General features: G+C 39.0%; 2 protein-coding genes across 2 annotated transcripts; both read right to left on the bottom strand.

The window, feature by feature from the left end:
* Positions 1–88: 88 nt before the first annotated feature.
* ATPsynC (ATP synthase, subunit C) lies at positions 89–3,531 on the bottom strand. Its single transcript, XM_045727586.1, has 3 exons — positions 3,427–3,531; positions 3,143–3,208; positions 89–718 (listed from the first exon to the last, which is right to left on the bottom strand). Exons 1-3 carry the CDS (start codon positions 3,514–3,516, stop codon positions 413–415), a joined length of 462 nt encoding a protein of 153 aa, XP_045583542.1. The 5' UTR covers positions 3,517–3,531; the 3' UTR covers positions 89–412.
* A 2,770-nt stretch (positions 3,532–6,301) lies between these two features.
* On the bottom strand, positions 6,302–20,534 carry LOC123746257 (dehydrogenase/reductase SDR family member 4). The gene is made up of 7 exons (XM_045727585.2): positions 20,294–20,534; positions 18,364–18,541; positions 16,501–16,578; positions 14,896–15,045; positions 13,900–14,034; positions 10,321–10,376; positions 6,302–7,286 (listed from the first exon to the last, which is right to left on the bottom strand). Exons 1-7 carry the CDS (start codon positions 20,428–20,430, stop codon positions 7,172–7,174), a joined length of 849 nt encoding a protein of 282 aa, XP_045583541.2. The 5' UTR covers positions 20,431–20,534; the 3' UTR covers positions 6,302–7,171.
* Positions 20,535–22,272: the final 1,738 nt, after the last annotated feature.

The raw sequence follows: 22,272 nt of genomic DNA, 5'->3' as shown, positions 1-22,272 counted from the left end.
ATTCTGCAATATCCCAGTTGACAATTCATTAAACCTTCAATTTTTAAACCATGCTGCTGTAATTTAAACAGGTTATGAAAACATTGCAAAAGTTTGTTGTTTATTTATAAATTCTCTATACATTGGAATTGTACACAATTAGGGGTTCCTTGTGTAACTCGCCAGGCAACAGCTGAACAGTTTTGACATTGCCTACTCAAGTAAATCTGTACCAACAAGACAAGCTTAAATCTTGGTCCTTATATACATTCACTTTCCAAACCTAAAGGCAAAGCTGACAGCTTTAAGATGACATCCACACCGGTATAAATAAGATGTTCGTCTCAGCCCATTGATATGGTTTGCACATCTTATCACTGATCCAGCAATACCACTGCCCGATCGTGTTGGGCGTCCCTCCTCCACTTATTATTTAGAAGGCAAACAGCAGTAAGAAGGCCATCATAAGACAGAAGAGACCCATAGCCTCAGACAAGGCAAATCCCAGAATGGCATAAGAGAACAGCTGCTGTTTGAGAGAGGGATTACGAGCATAGCCGATGATGAGGGATCCAAAAACTGATCCAATACCAGCACCAGAGCCAGCTGCTCCGACTGTGGCCGCACCAGCACCAATAAACTTTGCAGCAGAGTCAATATCTTGTGACGTGGTGGTCGTCTGGAAGCTGCGTGTTAGTGGGGCCACAGCCAATGGGCGGGCCACAACTTGACTCCGGACCTGCAAAATAAATTGGACTTTTCAAACTCTGCTAATGTAAATATAATTCTGCAACATGCAAGACTAAAGGCAAGATATGGATGCCAAGTTTAACCAAATTTGTTACCGTGTAACACCAGCAGTAACAATAATGCACTGGCACAAATTTTGTACAAAACTAAACTGAATTCTACATTGTAAAAAAAATTATAGTACTAAACTCAAAGTTGTATACACCCAGTAACCACAGGACATGGCTGCAATTAATTTATGATATACTGTTAAATTAACAGTACAACACCTAGGTTCACTTCTGCACAGAAGAAACTTGCCAAACTTTAGCTACTTAATTGTGATGCACTACTTCAATGCAACTATTACACCAACTATTGCCATTGGCATACTCCAAAATTTAAATGAATTATTGTACTGTTAATACAATTAGCTCCCAGACACCCTAGTGTTTTTATTATAAATCTGCCTCCTTGTGTGAACTTTAATTCAAGGCTAGAACCACAAAGCCTTCCTCCTGCCCTTGGTTTTATCATTTTGTATATTAGAAATTAGTCAACATTAAAAACCATCCAAACTTTCTAGTTCCAACAGTGAAGAGATGAATTTCCAGTCCCTTACAAATATCTTCACTAGAGCATTTCCACATTTAACCCTGTATTGCACACAAGCTAACAAGTTTTCACATGTTGGGGAATTTTTTTTTGAATTGGTAATATTTTAAGTTAAAATTTTCATCAATTTAAAGATACCTAAACCAGTATTACCCAATACTAATTAAATTATTTTTTTAATAAAAAGACATGCTTCACCATCAGATACTAGTTTAAAAAATTCATAATTTTATTGGCAATCAGGCTAGTACCTTGGATGAGGTTTCTAGTTTCTCACCATACCAGCTCTGGGTAAGTAGAGCTTGCCATGTTAAATACACAAAATACAGGCCTATTCTGAAAGTATGATGAAACTTGTGCAATAAGGAGCTGCAAGATAGATTTACCAGTACCAAGAAATTACCATGTGTGATTCGTGCTCACAAGTACTCATGCTAATGAATTAAAACCCTTAGTTCTGTACTATAGCCATTTCAAGTGCTTAATACAACCTCTTACCCACTGACTTTGGCCAAGAGCAGTGGAGAATACTAGTTTTACATCCCCTCATTTGGGACAAGGGATGGGGAAATGTCCTGCAAACTCCCACAGCTTTAACTATCCACCAGCAAGTATTTTGCCCCCAGGCAATGTGCAAGCGATTGGTCGAGCAGGTTCCAGGAGCTACACTTCTCGGGATAAATGACCCAATATACCTCTACAAGTTTACAACAATACCTGTTGGGCAGCAGCTCTTTAACACCAGGATTCGGTACCAGACAATATCTGCAATAATGGACCTTGCTCCCTCCCCCAGCTACTCCCAAGACCTTGCTGGAGGTCAATGACAGAGGTTTGACTAAAGATGGGCTTTATTGCGTCTAATTCAAACACCCATGAGGCACGACCATAGCCCTCTACATAGCACTACAAAATTCTGTATCCTTAAAGAACAAAATGAAAGGCAAATTACAAAAAAATTGTCCCCAAATGCAAACACTAAAAACATTAAATTTAAAGTAACATTTACAAAGGTTTGGTGTGAGGGTCTGAAGGAAGTCTCTGCCTGTTTGATGGCACACCTTCATAGGCTTTAATTGATCCTCTAGCCAAACTTAGTCCCATTTACGAGGTCCAAGGACCTATTTTGAGGGTTATTACATCTGATCCAGTTTATTTGCTTAGCTAAACGAACTAGAGGGTTCAGTTCCTGAACCAATTATGTGCCTAATCCTATACACCACCCACAGGATAGGTATGGGGTGCATAATAAAGAAAAAATTATTAGATCTGACCAGGCATATTGACATGGGCCATTCATTGCATTATATGGCACCGCCTGAACTTGTCAATTTATCTTGCAGCAACCTCCCCCCCCCCCTCCCGCTCCCCAAAAAAATGTTTTTGCTCAAGTATCATGGACTTGTGCATACTTCCCTCACATTCCCATTTTGATACTGGTTATCTTCTTGAGCCAATAGACACTGGTTTGTTGGCTTAACATTTACCTTTCATTGGTTCAATAATTTAAAAAACGATTATATTCCATCAATCCCTGTTCATTTATGTTACTAAGTGTCTTAAATTAACTGTGCATTCCCAGCACTCTAACCCCCCTCCCCCCAACACCGTAGCCCAACTCGCCGGTTCACTCATGGCACCCAAGTAACCATTTAAATCACCCGTTTAGCGAGCTTTTCCCGACCTATTAGGCCTACTCTCCACACACAGGCCGGGTAAGCTGCCACAATGGAACTCAGAACGGCACCAGAACTACTGCACCATCTCGGTTATGGCAAACGCCTCAACACCTGATAACGAGGACGGGGTTAAGACTCACGGCAACAGTCCTGGAGGCAGCGAGGGAGAGCCTGGCAGCATACATGGTGGCGAGCTTCACGGGGACCTGTAAAGCACCAGCCGGTTAACAACAATCGCCGCCATTTTCCACCACCAACCGGCGCCCACCGCCACACTTTAAACCTAATTTAACATAACTACTACACTATAACGAGCAATATATACAAGTCATAAGGGAGGTGGGTGATCCTCCAGCAGCAGGTACCGAGGTGTAGGGCTGTGGAGGTGAGGGAAGAGGAGGTAGAGACCGGTGGAGGGACTGACCTGCGGTGCTGGAGGTGCGGCCGGTGCTGGGTGGAGGAGGCGAGTGGTGGCCGCCCGGCCCGCCCGCCTGCACACGCACGCCCCGCGCATGCGCTCCTCCACACTCACACAACCATATATATATATATATCTATACGAGGAAATGTATATGTTTATCTCTCAGAATGTTCAGGTAATACGTTTATTGCTTGTGATGTGTGTATATGTATGCATTAACACGATGTACTGAACGGGGTGAGAATAGCTTGAGCTACATCATCCCTTTGTGTGGATTTTACCTCAATAAACTTATTTCAATTTCAATATATATATACTCATCACACTACTCAACTCATTACACATCTATCAATACAATTATATCAGTATATAAGCCTACAATTGACTTGTCAAATATCATTATCAAATATCTCTGATTATTCTATTATTTTTCACATTGATTGCTCTAAGTATTCATGATGGGTTTTGATGCTGATGTATATTTAAATTTATATCAGTATGTAGATTTTTAGGTAGATAAAGGGTTTCCTGGCATTGCATTTATTGATGAGGAAATATAGAACTACTTTTTCTTGCGCACAAGTGATCAGTCAGCTGATGGCCGCACTGCGGCCCCAGCTGATGGCGTCGTGTTTAAATGTCAAAATGAGAGGCCTCTAGTTGTTAATTGGCTTATAACATGCCATATAGGCCTCTATTGTTAGATTCAAGAAGGCATTACTTGACTTGCCGAGGTTTCTTCTTGCCACGGAGGAGTCATGTTCACATTTAAAAAAACTCTAATATTTTTATATTTAATGGTTTAATTTTCCATTTACCTGGATTCCTTTCAGCTCTCTTTGCTGCACATAATAAAAATAACATAGTTAGGAAGGTTTTGAAGCATTTCTGATTTGGGAAATGGAATGACCGTATGTCGGCTGTCATCTCCAGAAGGTTGAGGGTCCCAATTGTACAGTCGGGTTCGCTCTCGACGCCCAATCGACAATCCCAGGTTCGAATCCCAGGTGGGACAGAAATGGTTGGGCATATATCCTTTACTTAGTGCCTTTGTTCACCTAGCAGGGAGTAGGTAATCAGGAGTTAGTCAGCTCGTTGTGGGGTTGCATCCTGGGCGGGGTCAGTAATTCCACCTTTGGGGGAGAGTTTGCTATCAATTAGGTTACAAACCTAACGTGTATGAATACACACTGGCTACCTGTCCCCCGATACAATGAATTTATTATTATTCACCTCATGCAACCTGAATTTACCTGTCGGGCACTAACACTAGTGGCCTCGATGAGGACAGGAAGCCGGCGGCTTATCAAACGTCTCCCCCATTTGTCATAATAATTTTTTCAAGCTAGATTTTAAATTTTAAGAGTTTTGGCATTTGGACCTGCAAAGGACTTGATGTTTATATGGGAATACCTTGTGGTTACATTGCGTTGATTTCTGGGATCGACGTCCCTGCGGCTCGGTTTCTAACTTGTACACAAGTTGATAAGGGATAAAAAGTTGTTCTACGTCTTCAGAGCTTTTCATCACAGATAATGTTGCATATCTCTTCCATGGGAAGCGATAGTAATTTTCTTTGTAGTTATACTTTAACTTCTTCAAGCCACTCTTTCTGCTCTTCAGTTCTGCCTCTCAACTATCAGTGTACTAATGTACAGGTTCCTGAGACTATTGAGCTCTTTCATATCTACATTTTAAATTGTGTATAGTCTGCCTCCACCACAGCACTTTTCACGTGCATTTCATTTGTTAACCACTGATACTGAAAAAATTCTTTTCAATTTGGCCCCCTCCGCCACCAAGAGTCAAGATGTTCATTGGATGTCCTGGAGACCTCGTCTAGGATTTTAGTCATCTGCATGGTTTTTCGCAACCCTTCCCCGCGACCGGAGAAGTTAGTCATTAAATATGCTAGATAGAAAGATAGAAGATAGAAGAAAGAGGTGATCACATCCTGTAACTACACTTAGGTAATTACAGCAATGTGCTGCTACCCTATTCTATATGAAGGATTACAGAGTGTAGATCAGTAGTCTTTAGTACTGTAGTATGGAGAAAAAAATGTTTGAGATAAGCTTGGCATTGGGAGGAAAGGGATGCAGTACTTCGATGGGCACCCAAGTGATAAGAGGAGCCATTTGCTGCTCCTATAACACTGAAAAAGGCAGAGACCAATTTGGCAGAGATCACAGACGATCAAATTTTCTTTCAATTTTTTTTTTTAGATGAGCATGTTGAAAGCCTTTCTCTTTCTTATATACTTTATTTTTGAGATCTGCACAATAACAAAATATAATTTAGCTTTGAAATTGTTTAAATTTCTTCTAACTGGCAGAAAACTTGGATACATTTTTTATATATATATAATTTTTGTTTAGCACTGCAAAACAATTCTTATTTGAAAATTTTCTGTGATAACTTGCAATAATAAAAAACACAAAAAAATATACTGTTTGGCACATATTTAAAGGAAAAAAAGTTCACTTTTATAGTCATTGCTGCCTAGTTACTAAGCTTTGTCTTGATTTGTTATTTTAATTGCAAATAATTTTGTCAATATAATACAATTATAAATTATTCAATTTTTAATTCTCAATATTAAATATTCTTTAAGCTGAATTGTTTACCGTTACCCCTGATTGTGTCCATTATACAATCCAGGGTCAAGGCAAATCTGTACAGCCTGAGACCCTACATTGATTCTAGACTGGGACCAAAGAGCCAGAGCTCAACCCCCCCGCAAGCACAACTAGATGAGTACATTCCTTGCCCGTTCCATCTCACTTTTTAGCACACTAAAGACCTCCCTCTATCAGTTATGACTTGAAACACTGCATCTAGTTTATCCATTGATCTTAATACTGTAAATAAATACAGCTCATGTAATATATTTTTATTAAACCACACTTTATCATTAACACAATTACATATGTTTAAACCTTACTCTCTTTAGTAATCTTATTTACAGATCAATTATACAAAATAGAACTATTTATCAAGAATAACAAGTAGCAAGTATACACATTTCACCTATTAATAACACACCTACAAACATACAGCTTTGTGTATTTGTACATAGCTGTACAAATATGTATTTGTATTTGTGTACTATTATGTATTTGTACATAGCTGTACAAATACAGCTAATTGTATCACATACTAATATAAACAAAATATTTTCAAAGCATCTTGTTTATCAGCTAATCAAATCCTACAAGTATCAGGAACCAGATACTGTATTTAAACTCTAATTATAAATGAAGAATTATGCTTAGTTATTGACTGTGCTTTTGGAAATAGCTAAAGAATTTGCCGCGTGCGTTGAGAAAATTTGTGAAAATTGTTTCAAATACAGTAATGTTTATTTTTTCCAGACCTACATAGAATGAATGTATATAACTAAACAAATTTTAATTCCTATAATAAAATAATAGAATTTTCACTAAACTATATATATTGTAGAACAAACATGCTTAACATATATAAAACCCAAAGTTTAAATGACTTAAGAATTGCAAATACTATTAGGCATATCTATTAACTAAAAGCCAAACACCATATTATGTGAAAACTGATTATCCCAATATTTATTTATTTATTTATATACAAGGTACACTGGGTTTATTAGAGTACAGAGACTATGGCATTTATACGGGTATCACCACTTTGTGCTATTTCCCCACCAATCCTCGACATGATGATGTTCTCGTAACTCCAACTGCCTCCCTGCACATAACAATGTGCATCATTATAGTCGTGAAAGCATGCCACCTGCAACCACAAACGTTTCGCCAGTGATGTATGATGCATCGCTGCTACACAAGAAAGACACTATGCCTCCCAGCTCCTTCGGGTCTGCAACCCTGCATGGGAATAAAAATAAAGACCTTTCTTTAGAATTCATTTTCATGGAGTAGCAAGCATTTGACACAAACATGTGATAAATTTAAAGGAAATGTTGTAAGATGCTAATGTATATGTGGTGGTGGCTTTGTGAGACTGTAAAACTAAATTTTGAAATAACATACTGTACTGCTTTATACAGTAAATAACTTTGCCAAATTTAACTACCAAAATGAATATGAAGTAGTTAGTTTTCTTCCAATTACTGTACATGTATACAGTAATATAAAACATAAAACAAAAGTAGGGTCGACAGTGGTATAATTTACACAATAGTACCTGCAGTGCAAATCTAGTTAACAGAATAACAGTGAGATGTGGTGACTTTCTAAGCTAAAATCACTCAGCCAGTCTCTTAGGCAAGTGTCTCACTCTTCTAGAAACACAGCAGTCTCAAGCCAGAGTCAGTGCAAACTTCTCTTCCTCGACAAGATGGAGGTCTGTTCAAACCATCCCTCATGAGTCATAATAAGGAAAGGGAGAAACTGGAGAATGTTCATTCCAGTCTTGATAGGCCATTAGAATGAACATTCCATTACACTCAAAACACCACCTCCATACAATACTTGGTTTCAAAGAAAATTCCTAGAACTGCTCACTACCAACTGCTAGTTGCCTGCCTGGTCACTACCCACACCACCCACCAAATGATGGCAAAGGTTCTGTAAACAGAAGGTAACCAGGGATTCCCTGACTCACTCCTTCTGTGGCTTCTCAGACAACCAATTGGCCCTGATCCTGAAATGATCATCTGCAGTAGGCTCATGCTTCAAGTGATAGCTTCTTGTCTAGGTTATAGGCATCACCACAAGTGGACGTGTCTGTCAGTGAAGTATAGTCTACCTGGTGTTAGGGTGTGACAATGTATCATTGAAGGAAACTTCCAGAAGCTGTCTTAAGTTAAAGGCATTACTAATCCTGGTGAAGAAGCAAGTGCAGGTTCTCATGGATAAGAATGTTAAACTCAAAACGTTCTACTAGAAAAAGAGAAAACGATCGAGAAGTAGACCGTCATTGTCAAGAAAGCCCTTAAGACTAAGACAGTTACAATTGCCCAAAAAACTGTAGACATGAAGACTGGCAGAGATATTAGAGGAAGTCAACTTAAGTCTGGCTGGTAATCATCTAGAAAAGCTGCAGGTCCAGGGATGGAACTGGTTTACAGCAACAAAAGTAGGGGAAGACAGGACACATGAGAGCTAGCAATTTCTCCATCATTGAGAGAAACATCTTAATTTGGAGGAAGAGTTAAATCATCTTTCTCTGATTCCTAGCCTGCACTGCATTCGACTCAAAAGCTTTCCTGTTGGAAAATGGAGCCACATATACAAGGACACATAGGAAGGAAGCTTAAACTCCTACACAGAGGCAAAAGTATTCCATTGGGATAGACCAAAGTCCCACATATCCATAATAAGGGGACTGTCCACTAACCATCCCGTCAAAATGAGATGGTAAAATAAGAAACCTGCTGTGAGAATATTGAAGATGTTTCAAATGTGAAGGGCTTTGAGAAAACTAAACCCTGAGAATAAAAAAAAAGTGCTATGGCCAGAGATCAACATCATCAAATAGTTGCCCGAGAGCTGCCAAATCACCAAGCCCCAAGGGAGAGGAATGCCCCGAACTGACATTTGCACTGCCTTTAATTACCTGATGTTGTTAATGTGCCCCAATACTGGCAACTAGCAGCATGACTGACATGATGATGGTTGGAGACAAACATGCCATCTCATGGCAAATATGTCTGTAAAGAGGTCAAGAGATGGACAGGGATGCCACTACAGGACTGAACCCCCCAAAAAAAGGAATGATGGGGGATAGACCGAAGGGCCTATGGATGCAAACTGAATAACCCAGATGACAGCTGTGAGCAGTGTATTGCTAAAATTAATACTGATTAGCTACTTGAGTTCTGGATGGGGACTGGTGGCACCGGTAGGGAGCCGGTCGGCCGAGCGGACAGCACGCTGAACTTGTGATCCTGTGGTCCTGGGTTTGATCCCAGGTGCCGGCTAGAAACATTGGGCAGAGTTTCTTTCACCCTATGCCCCTGTTACCTAGCAGTAAAATAGGTACCTGGGTATTAGTCAGCTGTCACGGGCTGCTTCCTGGGGGTGGAGGCCTGGTCGAGGACTGGGCCGCGGGGACACTTAAAAGCCCCGAAATCATCTCAAGATAACCTCAAGATAACCATGCAAAGATCAGATGAAAACAGGAGGCAAGCTAATCCCATGACAGAGCCAGAAGGGAAAGTAAGGTCAACCTAGTATATAAAACCATCTCCAACCACAGTAGGGGGCTGCACACAACAACCTTGAGACTTCAAGTGGTATATGCAAAATCCGAGCCAGTCCGGCATCACCAGCACCACATTCCTTCATTGAGGTGAAGACTTAAGGGAAAGCTATTAAACTTAACTGAATAAAGTCTGTAAAACCAGATACATTCTACCTGGCAGTCCACTTGTACGTGTGAGGGTGCCAGCCTCCTGGTAATGATGTGTATCTCGTGCTTCCATTTGGTGATTGTCAGGTGACTGCTATCTCAGTATTTGTACAATTACAATTTACTGTCCTGACAACCCCAATTATTATTTGGAATCTGGTGGTTTGTTTCTGGCTTTTGCTTTATATCAAGCAGCTTTCTTAATGGAGGATATTAAGAATATTCTCCTCTGGCTTTAACCCCATCTTGTGGCCTGGCACCTGTATCTGAGGGCACAAACTCAGAAAATGTATTTTTTTGTCCACAATTTATTATTTCAAATTCAAAATACATTATTTGTATGTGTTATACTACTGTATTAGCAGTACGAAAGCCCTTAAATATTTGGCAATAAGACATAAACCAATTAAACGACTTTGAAACCTTGATAGTTCAGAACAGGCCTAGTCCCAATTATTGTGGAACACTGAGGATTCATTACATAAAGCTGGATGAAAATATAAAGTGAATTTTTGTTTAATTTTATTTAAATTAACTGTCACTCACCTTCCAAGAGGAATTGATTCCAAAATCTTTTCATACACTGCTGGGTGTTGTGTTATCTGAAAAGTTAAAATAAGTGCATTAACACACACTTAGATACACAGTAGAAAATGAAAGAAACAAGCTTTGACTAATTACCCCAGATGTTCCCACATGATCAAAAAGAATACCATACAAGTAGCAAATTTACATAAGTAATGTGCCCAAGGGTATACATCTGACTCGCCAAGTTGTGGAGTAGCCAAGAGATACAAACCTTTGAATATGGTACAATAGACTTTGTGTTAAGGAAAGGGAGATGATGATAAGCAGGTAAGGAATGTCAAAGAGAATCCACAGGATATAGGGAATAATGCTTCGCAGGGTGTAAGAACCATGCATTCATAACAATGCCCCTTGCATTTCTTCCATGCCCCTTGAATTCCTTCCTTCCTTCCAACACAAGCCATCTCCTCAATCCTCTTCAATTTCTCATTCAGGGACAGGTAGTCAGCAAAACAGTTAACTGCCTCTTTCTACAACTTCAACCAATAGCTGTTGATATGTAGTTGATTACTAGACTTCATTGAATGACAAACATCACTGTCATTCTGGTGATGTTTCTTATATATGTAAGCAGGAGACTGTGTAACAGCTCAGTAATGTGCCTATGATGCCCCAACGTTTCCTTGAATTTACAGTATTTAAAATTTTCTGCCATCTCTCTCTCACTCCAGTATGTAGCAATTTTATTATGCAGGTTTAGGGCCTGAATTTCCAGATTATCATATGTAAAAAGTATTGAGTGAGAGGTCTCTTTTGTCTCTGTTCCAAGGAGTACAATTAAAGTGCTTTTAGGTGGTCCCTAAAATAGTCCCTAAATATTAGGTAAATATTTAATCTAGTCTATAAGGGGAATAAAAGATCTTATTTCTTTTTTAGCACTGTAACTTTGCCAACCTTGAAATGGGATGCAAAAATTTCCTAATATTGTTCTCCATTCAAAATAATACCAGTGCATTGAAGAATAACTTCACTGATGTGACATACCCTTTTTTTTAATGTTTCATAATCTACCCCCATCATTTTCCTACCTGTTGCTGTTTTCTTTGGTGTCCTCTTTGAATGTTTGGACTTCTCATATCCAGAGAAATAACACTAATGTGATATAGTATATCAATGAGAAAATAAACTGGAGCTCTGAGGTGACTAGAACCCACGACCAAGAGAATCCAAGTCTCTGAAGCTAACCACTGGACCACCCTAACTTAAGTCATACAACCAGATTTATACTGAAATCACAGAACATCTGGAGGCCCCTCTTAAAGTCAGTCCAAGTTTTACATACGACCCCCAAGCACCCGGGTGTAGGCAACATAGTTCATCCACTGTACACTTCAACGTATGTGATTTCAGTAGAAACTTGGTTGAATGACTTAAGTCAGGGTGGTCCAGTGGTTAGCGTCAGTGGCTGGGATTTTCACAGTCACAGGTTTGAGTCACCCCAGAACTCCAGTTGATTTTCTCATTGATATATATCACATTAGTGTGAATTCTCTGTACATTTGACGTTGGAGCATACAGGTGGATGAGTTACATTGCCATTGCTATTGATTTTTTAACATTTTGGCGTACCCCGCGCGCCACCCCTCAACTGTGCGATATGGGACCCAGGGTGTCACGGGAGCGCGCGTAAATTCTGAAAAGTGTATACTCTCTTCAACTTTGTCACCTTAATTCTCGTCCTACGAGATTAAATTTTGTATCATTGTGTTCGCAATAGAATTCTCTACAGCACTAAATGCATATAAACTCCAAAAGCCGGGCTAATTACCTGCAGCAAACAGAGAAAGTGCGAACGAGTTACCCCGGAGCTCGCAAACGCGATAAAATGTTTTCACTATTTTCACTCTGGTCACCTCAATTTTCGTCCTAGGTCTTTCATTTTGGTCTCAACGGGTTCGCAATAGAATTCTCTAGAGGAACATTAGCATATAAAATAAAAAATCCTGGTCACGCTCCAACCGCCGATGAGTTGAAGACGGGCCATGGGTTAGCCACAAGTGAGCGCGCAGACGCCTTCCAGCTACACTCCCAATTCCCGCCCTTTTCAAGCCTTTCTTTCGCAATTTTCTTCCTGGAAGGGCCTTGTTCATGATCACTATCAATTGTGGAGTAAGCGTAGATAGTTTCTAAAGCCGCAGTAAGAAATATAGCCACGGAAAATAGCCGAAATGTTCACACGTTTGAGATGCAAGGGGAGGCGACATTGGTCACAACAGTGGAGCAAAAACAATGGGCCCACGGCGTGTGCCAAGCCGCCTGAGGGCCACGAGGCTCAACAAAGAAAATGGGAAGACATCGGCGCGCATTTTAAAACCAGTCCCCAAAAAATTGGATAAAAACCTGATTTTTGGCGATTATTTAAAGTGGATGACACAATGCTGCGTCATCCCCGGCATTACCGACAGTAAACGGATGACGCAATGCTGCGTCATGCCCGGGCTGAAAGTGTTAACTTCTAATATTATTATTCCAAGATCTTTGACCTGGCCACTCCTTTCTATTAAGAAATCCGAGTCGTATATCTTGAACTCGTTTTATATTTTTAATTTTCTCCATATAAAAGTAATTGGAATTCACCACTGTTGCACAATATTGTTTTCTATGTCCACCGGAAGACCATTACTGTCATAATTGTCATACTTTGTGAAGGATGACACAAAACTGAGATTTCCATCTGTCTTGGTTTGCCATAGTCAGGGACTGGAAGCCTGGTAAGCTTATCAAGGTCCCCCCTAAGACCAACTTCTTACCTTCCCCAGAATACCCATTACAACCCACAAGAAGTTCTCTAACTTCCAGTTACCTATTTACTGCTAGGTAAACAGCCTTATAGACAATCTGGTGAAAGGAAATGTTGTCTAAACACTAATCCTCTGTTCCATGAGGATTAGGAATAGTAATGGTGCGAGGACTATACCTTGTGATATTTTATGGGTCATTACTGCATGGTAACATTTACCAAATGCTTTTGCAAAATCTGCATATATGACATCAGCTTTTTTGTTTATTTCTAATGCATCTATAATTTTGTTGCATGCCTGTTCTTTTCCATAAACTAGTAAGTTGGCTTTTTGGTACCCTTTTAAAATTCATAATAATGTAGGATGTTAGTGGGGAGACGTTTGCAGTTTTTATAATCTATCTCCCAGGATTTTTCTCCATATTCCAATTAGTGGGGATGTGCCAAATGGCATTTTGTATTACTTTATAAACAATGAAATTACAGGAATCTGGCTCTAGTGCTGAATGCATGGGCATATTGCTTATCTCCCTTTCAAAGTCTGTGAGGTTTGTTGTAATACTCGATATCCAACATATGCCTTTCTACGTGATAATGGTGTACTGTACATGTACCCTTGAAACGTTAGTGCCATACTATATGTGACCGGCCTAACTGCACTGTGATCATGACAAAACACTGAAAATTACTGTACCTTTGGAAGAAACAGCATAAATATGCTCAATAATACAGTACAACAAACATGCATCGTGAAAAATTAATGGACACAATTATTCTTGATACAAATAAAACCTTACCGCACTTGAGAAATTGGTTTTCACAATACCAGGGGCAACACAGTTGACTCGAATATTGTCAAAGGCAACTTGTTGTGCCACAGCTTTTGTTAGCCCAAGGAGGGCTGTTTTGCTTACACTATATGCTCCCAGCATCTGCAACAATAAAACCAAAGAAAAACACTATACAAATGTTTATTTGTCTCTGATGCCGCACCTGTATGCATGCATGGACAGAAATATACACACACACATACATGCAATCCATCATCAGGCTCTACAATGTGATTTTCATGGTTTTGTTCCTTCTGAGCCATAAACAGAGAGAAAGCTAACCTTTGACTAAGTGAGACTAAGGATATGGGGTCACACACAACCTAATACCATCCCTGTAATACAGAGGTTACAAGACTGATTGTACAGTATTACACAGTGAAGTTATGCCACTAATTATTTGCTTAGAACTTTCAATGAACAAATCAATAATATAAAAGTAATACTGTATATGACTTCATGGTTCACCTTATGGTTCCATTATCTTTACAGTAGTTTGTAAGTTATTAATTATAACAACACACATATATTTGTACCTCTCTGCATATAAAAAATTTAATTAAAAGGATAATTCACTGGTTTTTAGTTAACACACTGTACAATACTTCTCAGCTCCCCAAACAAACTAATTGTTTCATGAACACTGCTTTCCATAATTGTTTTCTGAAATTTGTGTTATTTATTAAATAAGATAAATAAAATTAAGTTGAAATGTTTCTTTATGCTTAACATTTTATTTTAGGAATTCTATTTAGTTTGCTTCTAATGAAACTTAAAGAGTGGGGAGAAGGCTTTGGATAAAGTATTAATTTGAAATTTGTAGGTAGAGGAATGGAGGTCACATACTGTACTTGACATTTACAAAAACATTTAGACTGTGGAAAGGGGGGGAGGTGAACTTTACCAATGCCATCTATAACCACACTTCGAAATTAAATAATATTTGAAAAGGATAAAACTTACATTCATAGGCTGAAATCCAGCAATTGATGAGATGTAAACTACAGCTCCACCTCCTCCTTGCTTCTGCATGTGGGGTACAACTAGCTGTGTAAGCTGGAGTGCATTTTTCACATTCACCTCAAAGATCTTGTCCCAAACACTTTCTGGGCACTGGAAAAAAATTATGAGTAAGATATTAAAATATAATATTAAATCATCTAACTTGTTATTGTCCTTGATTCGAGAACTGTAAAGGAAAAATATAGAATAGAATGGCTAGGTATATGGGTGAGAGAGGTAGATCTCAATGGGACCCACCATGTATAGCTAACAGGCTTGCTGTTGGAAGGAAAAATTAATGAAGAAATATGTTAATAAATAAATAGATTAAGAAAAAGAAAGCAAAAAGATAAAATGAAATACAAAAAGAAAGAAAAAGGAGCAGAACTGATAAACAAGTTAACATTAAAGTTAAATCAATGAAATACCTCTTTCAGAAAAACACCTCAGCAGCTTCCCTCAGCTAACATCACAGGCGCATACACGACACTGTGAATCCATCAGGCTCCTGTACATGTATCAACCCACTGCAAAACAATGACCCTTGCCCACCCCTTACTCCCTTTAGAGGGGATGCAATGTTCCTTCTAAGGGGGAAAGCAGAAACTTGTGGGGATCAGAGGTCAACCCCACAACCAAGGTGTATCATTGCCAAAATACTGAGGCAACCAAAACACTCAACCTAACTTTTGAGTAATGTGTAGCAACATAAAATTAATTATTCACCCCCTAAGGAGGAACTTACACCTTAAAAAGATAGCTGTTGGTGAACAGTCATTGCCAACAGTGCCAGGGAAAGGAACCCTGAAACAAAAGTTGGGGCAGAGGATGATAATAAGAGACTCAATATAAACAGTCTACATTCTGGTGAAACATTATATAGATATATATTACTACAATATACCCATCAGTCCTATGGAATGATGAACACAGCCTTGCAAACAGTGGTTTCTGCAGGACTAAGACACAGCAAACTGGATCCCAGGAACAAGAGTAAAGTGGTCTCATCACCTGCACCTGATATTATCGAGGCCACCACCTCTTGGCGGAAACGAGAGTTGGTTGAAAACTATTTTTTTTTTTTAGAAATTGTTACAGTTTGCTTTGGTAGTTCATAACACTTTTCAATACATTTCTTGGAGGGAAGTTTGAGTGTTTTATGACCTCTTTTTCAATACTTTATGGGCATGTCTGGTTCATGCCCTATACTGGAAGCAGAGAGAAATTATGAAAGCCCTTGTCTCTGGTGGGCAAGAATGCCTCACAGGTACCTAGCACTGCCTAGTCTGCCTGGTAATGGCCGGAGTATAAGTACAAGAGAGAGACTGAGGGCAATGCCCAGAAACAGTTGTTATTGGGATACACTGCCCTATGATGAAATTAGAATCAGTTATACTGTATTACTATAAATAAATATTTAAATTTCTTCAAGTACATGTCATGAGCCATTCTTCAAAAAATTATTGAAAACACATTCTATAGTACAGTATATGAAAACCATAAAGTATACCAAACAAGCCTACCTAAATATGAAGTAAAAGTTATTTAAAGAAGACAACAACTTACGTCCAATACACCTCCCATTGTTGGATTTACAGCTGCATTGGAAACAAGTATGTCAATGCTTCCAAACTTCTCCAATGTCTGAAAATGTAGAATTTAAAAATATTATACTATGACACAAATACATAAAGCAGGAACAACAAGAGATATACCCAGCCAGAAAATATGGTAGCTCCCAGACATATTATGTACAGTATAGTAAACAATGGTGCATCTGAACACTTGACATAACCGATGTAGCTTGTATGCTATCATTTAGGAGCAGAGTTATTCAAGCTCAGGGATATTTTGATCAGCAATTCCCTCACACCTCGGAGTCTGCATATTATGAGTTACTCCCAGCATGCGTGCCTGCCACTTAAGACTTCTAGCAGCAAAACAATAATTTCTCTGTAATTCTTTGAATTTGAGTTCAAAAAAGACATTGTGTAATGGTTAGGTAAAAGCTTTGGGAAGCAATCCAAGAAAGAGGAATCCAAATCCATTGTATGATGAGACAAAATGGTAGAAGGTGTGGCTAGTTAACTTGCCATACAACATATTAATCTACTAGTGAATACTCTTTGGACTTCATTGATGCACAGGAAACTGGCCTATTTTGCCAGATGATATGACAGGATGCACTACCAGTTGTGAGAGAAAACCTAAGTATAATGATGAGTGTGTTGAAGTCATCGCTAACAGCAACAGGAATTGGAGCCCCAAAAGAAAGCTAAGGATGATATGGCAACCTGTCCCTCTTACAAAGAATGTCGCATTTCAAGCGTATGCATTACATAAGGCTAAAAACTGTCATACTACCTTTATAAAATGGATGTGGCTTGTGAAAGTGACATACTGTCCTGTTTTATGTTTTGAGTCCTCTGGTAGGTCTGAGAGGACACTTTAATGTGACCATTTTCTCGACGATGGGAAAACTTAGGAGGACGGGCTGGATATGGAAGCAAGGGACCTACTTGAAAGGTGAACACCCTCACACTTGCAAAACACTTTTATCATGAATTCCAAATGCTGGGACCAACTAGCACAAAGATGTGCTAAATATTTAAGAGAGAAAGATTCAGTCCCAGTAGGACATCACAGACACACGACTGTCTCAGACGACAGTCAAGAATAAGAGGTGGTCTACTCACTAGGTTGATGCTCTTGATGGATAGTTGTCAGAATTTTACTATGATAGTTTGGCACTATTATGTACATAGCTTATTGGTAATTTTACTTAAGGCAATATTTTTGTGACAAATATTTTTTAAATTTTTGCACTGTGATGGTAAATAGCTCTGCTTCTGCTTTAGAGATCAATGAGACTTTAAAATATAGGTCACTGAATATTAAAGAAACTCATTAAATTGATAAAGCCAAAGACCAGTGACTGAAAACCAAATAATGGTAGCTATTATGTGACAAAATAAATATACAGTATACAGAATAGGAAGGATTTAAAGGTACTATAATGTATATAAATGGATATACAGATAATTTTCAATTAGTATTGTATGTTTTGTTTGGCTATATAAAAATGACAAATATTGAAATGGCAATCATGTATTAACAATACTGTATTCTTAAAAGCTCTGAATGAATAACAATTTACAAGACTCTCAATATAAAGCTTTCAACTCTTGCCTATTCTTCATTATCGCTAGTAAAATGTACCCGAATTTCTGCACAGAATTCGGGTATTTCTGCCCGAAACGCTGCACGTACTAGTGGCTTTACAAGATTGTAATTACCATATTATGTATCCTCACATTCCCAATGTACCTTCTTGTATATGCATAAATAAATAAATAAATAAATAAATAATAATAAATAAATAAATAAATAAATAAATGTGTTCTTATACACACAGCACTTGCTCTTAACCTTGGAAATTAAGTTCTGTCTGTCTTGATCTTTGGCAACATGGCAGGTGAGACCCAAGACTGAACAGCCTAAACCCTCAAGTTCTGCTACAGCTGAATCAACATTGGCTTGCTTTCTGCTGCTGACCACGACGTGAGCACCATCTTCACCCAAGCGACGAGCAATAGCCAAGCCAATCCTGCAACATTTGTAATGTTTACAAATATAACCTGAAGTAGGGTGCATGGGTTTAAGCCATCCACAATTATGTGGTGCAATCTGCCTCACATCTCCATTTTCCTTAAATTCCTTTCTACTGAATTTTCCCAAATTCTTGTGTTTGTACTTGTTTTGCATATTGATGGAATCTTCCCCATGTAAGAGCAATGAAATCTTGCCAAACATAAAAACTGTGAATACTGTACAAGAAAATAGGCCTAGATCAACCCATATTCACAAATTGTAATTTAAAAAAAATATATTTCTGTATATTGTATAATTACATTTTACAATATCCTTCAGGCTTTTTTTTTTTAAATATCATGGGTTAGATTAGGCTTTCCAATTTGAATGTTAATTGTCTGTCAAAAGAAGTGACCTGCACACATACCATATACCGTAACCTAATGGTCATATTAGAACAATCCAATCCCTAAATGTTTCATGCTTAACACTAAATGCAACACCTTATGCTGAACTAATACTGCAATATTCTAATATCCAAGAGTCAATATGTTACTAATAAACTAGCACAAAAAATACAAATTGCAGTACAATGTAGACCTATTGTAGACCCAATGAGTATGCTCCATACTTTTGGAAAAGGGTGCCACAGATGGAAAACATGTGGCTCTCATGGTAAGGAGGTAAAGTAAGGTAATTATGAGAAAAAAGTGCTAAGCCAGTACAGCTTTACAGTACAGTACTGTACTTGCAAGGGAATATGATGACATAAATCTACAGATTCATTACAATTATGAACTTTTACCTAACATAGAAACTGTAGATTTGTTTGATATCTGAATTTACCACAGATGTCCACGGTTGTTAAACAGCCTCCCAGCGAGTGCAAGAAATATTGCCGGAACAACTATGGACATTTTCAAGAGAAAACTAGATAATTTTCTTCAAGGAATACTGTATCAACCAGGCTGTGGTGGATATGTGGGCCTGCGGGCCGCTCCAAGCAACAGCCTGGTGGACCAAACTCTCACAAGCCAAGCCTGGCTTCGGGCTGGGCTTGGGGAGTAGAACTCCCAGGACCCCATCAACCAGGTACCTGAAGGCTATTATCTCTTGAGTGGCCTTGATGATGACAGGAAGCCGGCAACTTGTCAAAGTTCCCGATTTTCACCTGATGATTTTATCGAGCTTGTTCTTGAAATATAGAAGTAGTTTGGCACTTACGGCTACAGCGGGTAAGCAGGTAAACGGGTTTATAACTCTGAGTGAAGTGGCATCTACTGTTTCCTGTCCTATATTGTGGCTTGTTGCTCCTTGTGTTACAACGGATCATTTAAAGAAGTTGTCTTGTCAACATCCTCCAAATTATTCCGTATTTTAAAGTTTTGATGAGATCTGCCCTGTCATGCCTGGTGTGCAGAACATTGTTAGCCATGAGGCCCTCAACCCTTCCTGGTGTGGGAGTTGGTAACTATTAGCAGATCAGTACAGTACAGTGTCAGTACAGAAGCAGTGCATTAATCATACAGCTGTCAAGGCAGAAACCATGGGCTAAATGGTTCATTCACCACTGTCATTTAGCTACAGAAAATCTCGGGGTTTTCTGTGAATAAAATTGCTGAGCTGTACAGAACACTGGGCTCCTGAACCCATTATGTAACTGTAACCTTCTCACCACCGCCCCAATGAGTACAAAGTCCATACTACACTACAAGAGTCATATTAACCCAAGACCAGAGTAACAAACCAAAAAAGGGTGCACAATTACCCGTCGGTGGAGGCAGTGACAATGGCCACCTTATCCTGGAGCTTGGCACTGTGCTTGGCCGGGGTGGACATGTTCCTGACACTGGAGGGCCAGGCACGCAGGAGGGCCAGGCTCAGGCCACGGTAACCCACCACCATCCTCCCGGGGAGTGTAGTGTCTCACAAGATGATAGTAAAGACGCCGCCGATAACCTTGAGACAAGCTCCAGCAGCGCCCCGTCTAGACACTCGGCCTTTACACTAATTCCTTTCTCCTTCCTTTATTATAAGATATACTTATGAATGTATGTGGTGAACTGTGGCATATTGGTCTTGCTATCTATGTATGCAGCAAAATATTGAAATTAAATTGAAATAAGTTTATTGAGGTAAAATACACACAAAGGGATGAGGTAGCTCAAGCTATTCTCACCCCGTTCAGTACATCGTGTTAATACATACATAGACACACATCACAAACAATAAACATATTACCAAACATTCTGAGAGATAAACATCTACATTTCCTAGCAAAATATAGGCAAATAAAAGAAAATATTGATAATTTATTGAAGATAAACATTGAGCGGTTATCATTTATATAGCACCGTAAGATTGGTACCATTATCAGAACAAAGCGCCGAGCCAGTATGACTATTACATTTATGGGTTAAAATGAAGTAATATTAGTACAGTATTATTCCTTGGTAACGTATATTAATAATACACCCTGACTTTATACTCAACCCATCTCGTCTTACAAATTTTTCACTGAAACGTTCTTTTGAGATATACTATAAATAGCATTTATAGCAATGTAAATCAATTTAAATTTATTTTTAAATATTAATAAGCTTATATGCACAATTAATATACATATTTACTGCTAGGTGAACACTTCGAGATAGCATGTTTATAAGAAATCCTTTCCTAACGTCTCGCTCCTTTACCTAAATTTACCTGAGGGCCGCTAACACTCTAGTGGCCTCGACGTGGACAGAAAGCTGACAGCTTGTCAAAGGTTCCCACATTTGCCCTGCTGATTTTTTTTTCAAGCTGGATTTTAATAAAATTCAGCAGTTTAGGCATTTAAGGCTTCAGAGGGTAGGCTGTTCCACAGGTTTATTACCCTGTGGGTGAAAAAGCATCTCCTGTTTTCTGTCTTGCATTGTGACTTATTGAGCTTGTAACCGTTGCTCCTTGTTTGTGTTACATCTGACCTTATGAAAAAATTGTTTGGATCAACATCCTCCAAATTGGTCAGTATTTTAAAGGTTTCGATTAAACCACAAGTGAAGTTTAACTTTAGACAAAACAAACAAACTTTAGACAACACCCACCAGTGGGCCTCGAACCCAGAAAGCACAACTACCTTCCAGTAGCTGCCATAACTAGTATACCTTAGCCCACTACACCAAATCAGACCCCTAAAAGAGATAGAGAATTTCAAGGTATTTACCTCAAATATCCCCATCTCCCAAGGGCACCAGATTGGTGAGGGGTTACTTCACATTTTTTCATCAAGCCACTGTCAATGTGGGAAAATTCGTGTCTAGTGCAATATGCACTAACTTGCTTAAACCACAAGTGAAGTTTTATTGTCACAAACTTTAGACAACACCCACCAGTGGGCCTCGAACCCAGAAAACACAACTACCGTCCAGTAGCTGCCATAACTAGTATGCCTTAACCCACTATACTAAATCAGACCCTTAAGTTAAGAAGGGAAGGGAACTATCAAGTGAAAGAGCCAAGCCATTACGACACTATAGCACTGGGAAGAGATCAGGATTGGGATGGGACCGGGGGAAAGGAATGGTGTCCTAACCACTTGGACGGTCGGGGATTGAACTCCGGCCTGCATGAAGCGAGACTCGCTCTACCATCCAGCCCAAGTGGTTAGACTTAATAAGGAGATATCATTATTTGACCCCCTGGACAGATTGTTGGCATGACGTCACAGTTTAAATTTCTCGGCAATATTGTCGGGGGAGAGTTTAT

The sequence above is a fragment of the Procambarus clarkii genome, chromosome 80 (assembly GCF_040958095.1).
Source record: "Procambarus clarkii isolate CNS0578487 chromosome 80, FALCON_Pclarkii_2.0, whole genome shotgun sequence".
NCBI lineage: Eukaryota > Metazoa > Arthropoda > Malacostraca > Decapoda > Cambaridae > Procambarus > Procambarus clarkii.
The sequence above is the reverse complement of the archived record's forward strand: the minus strand, read 5'-3'. Positions and strand labels throughout refer to the sequence as shown.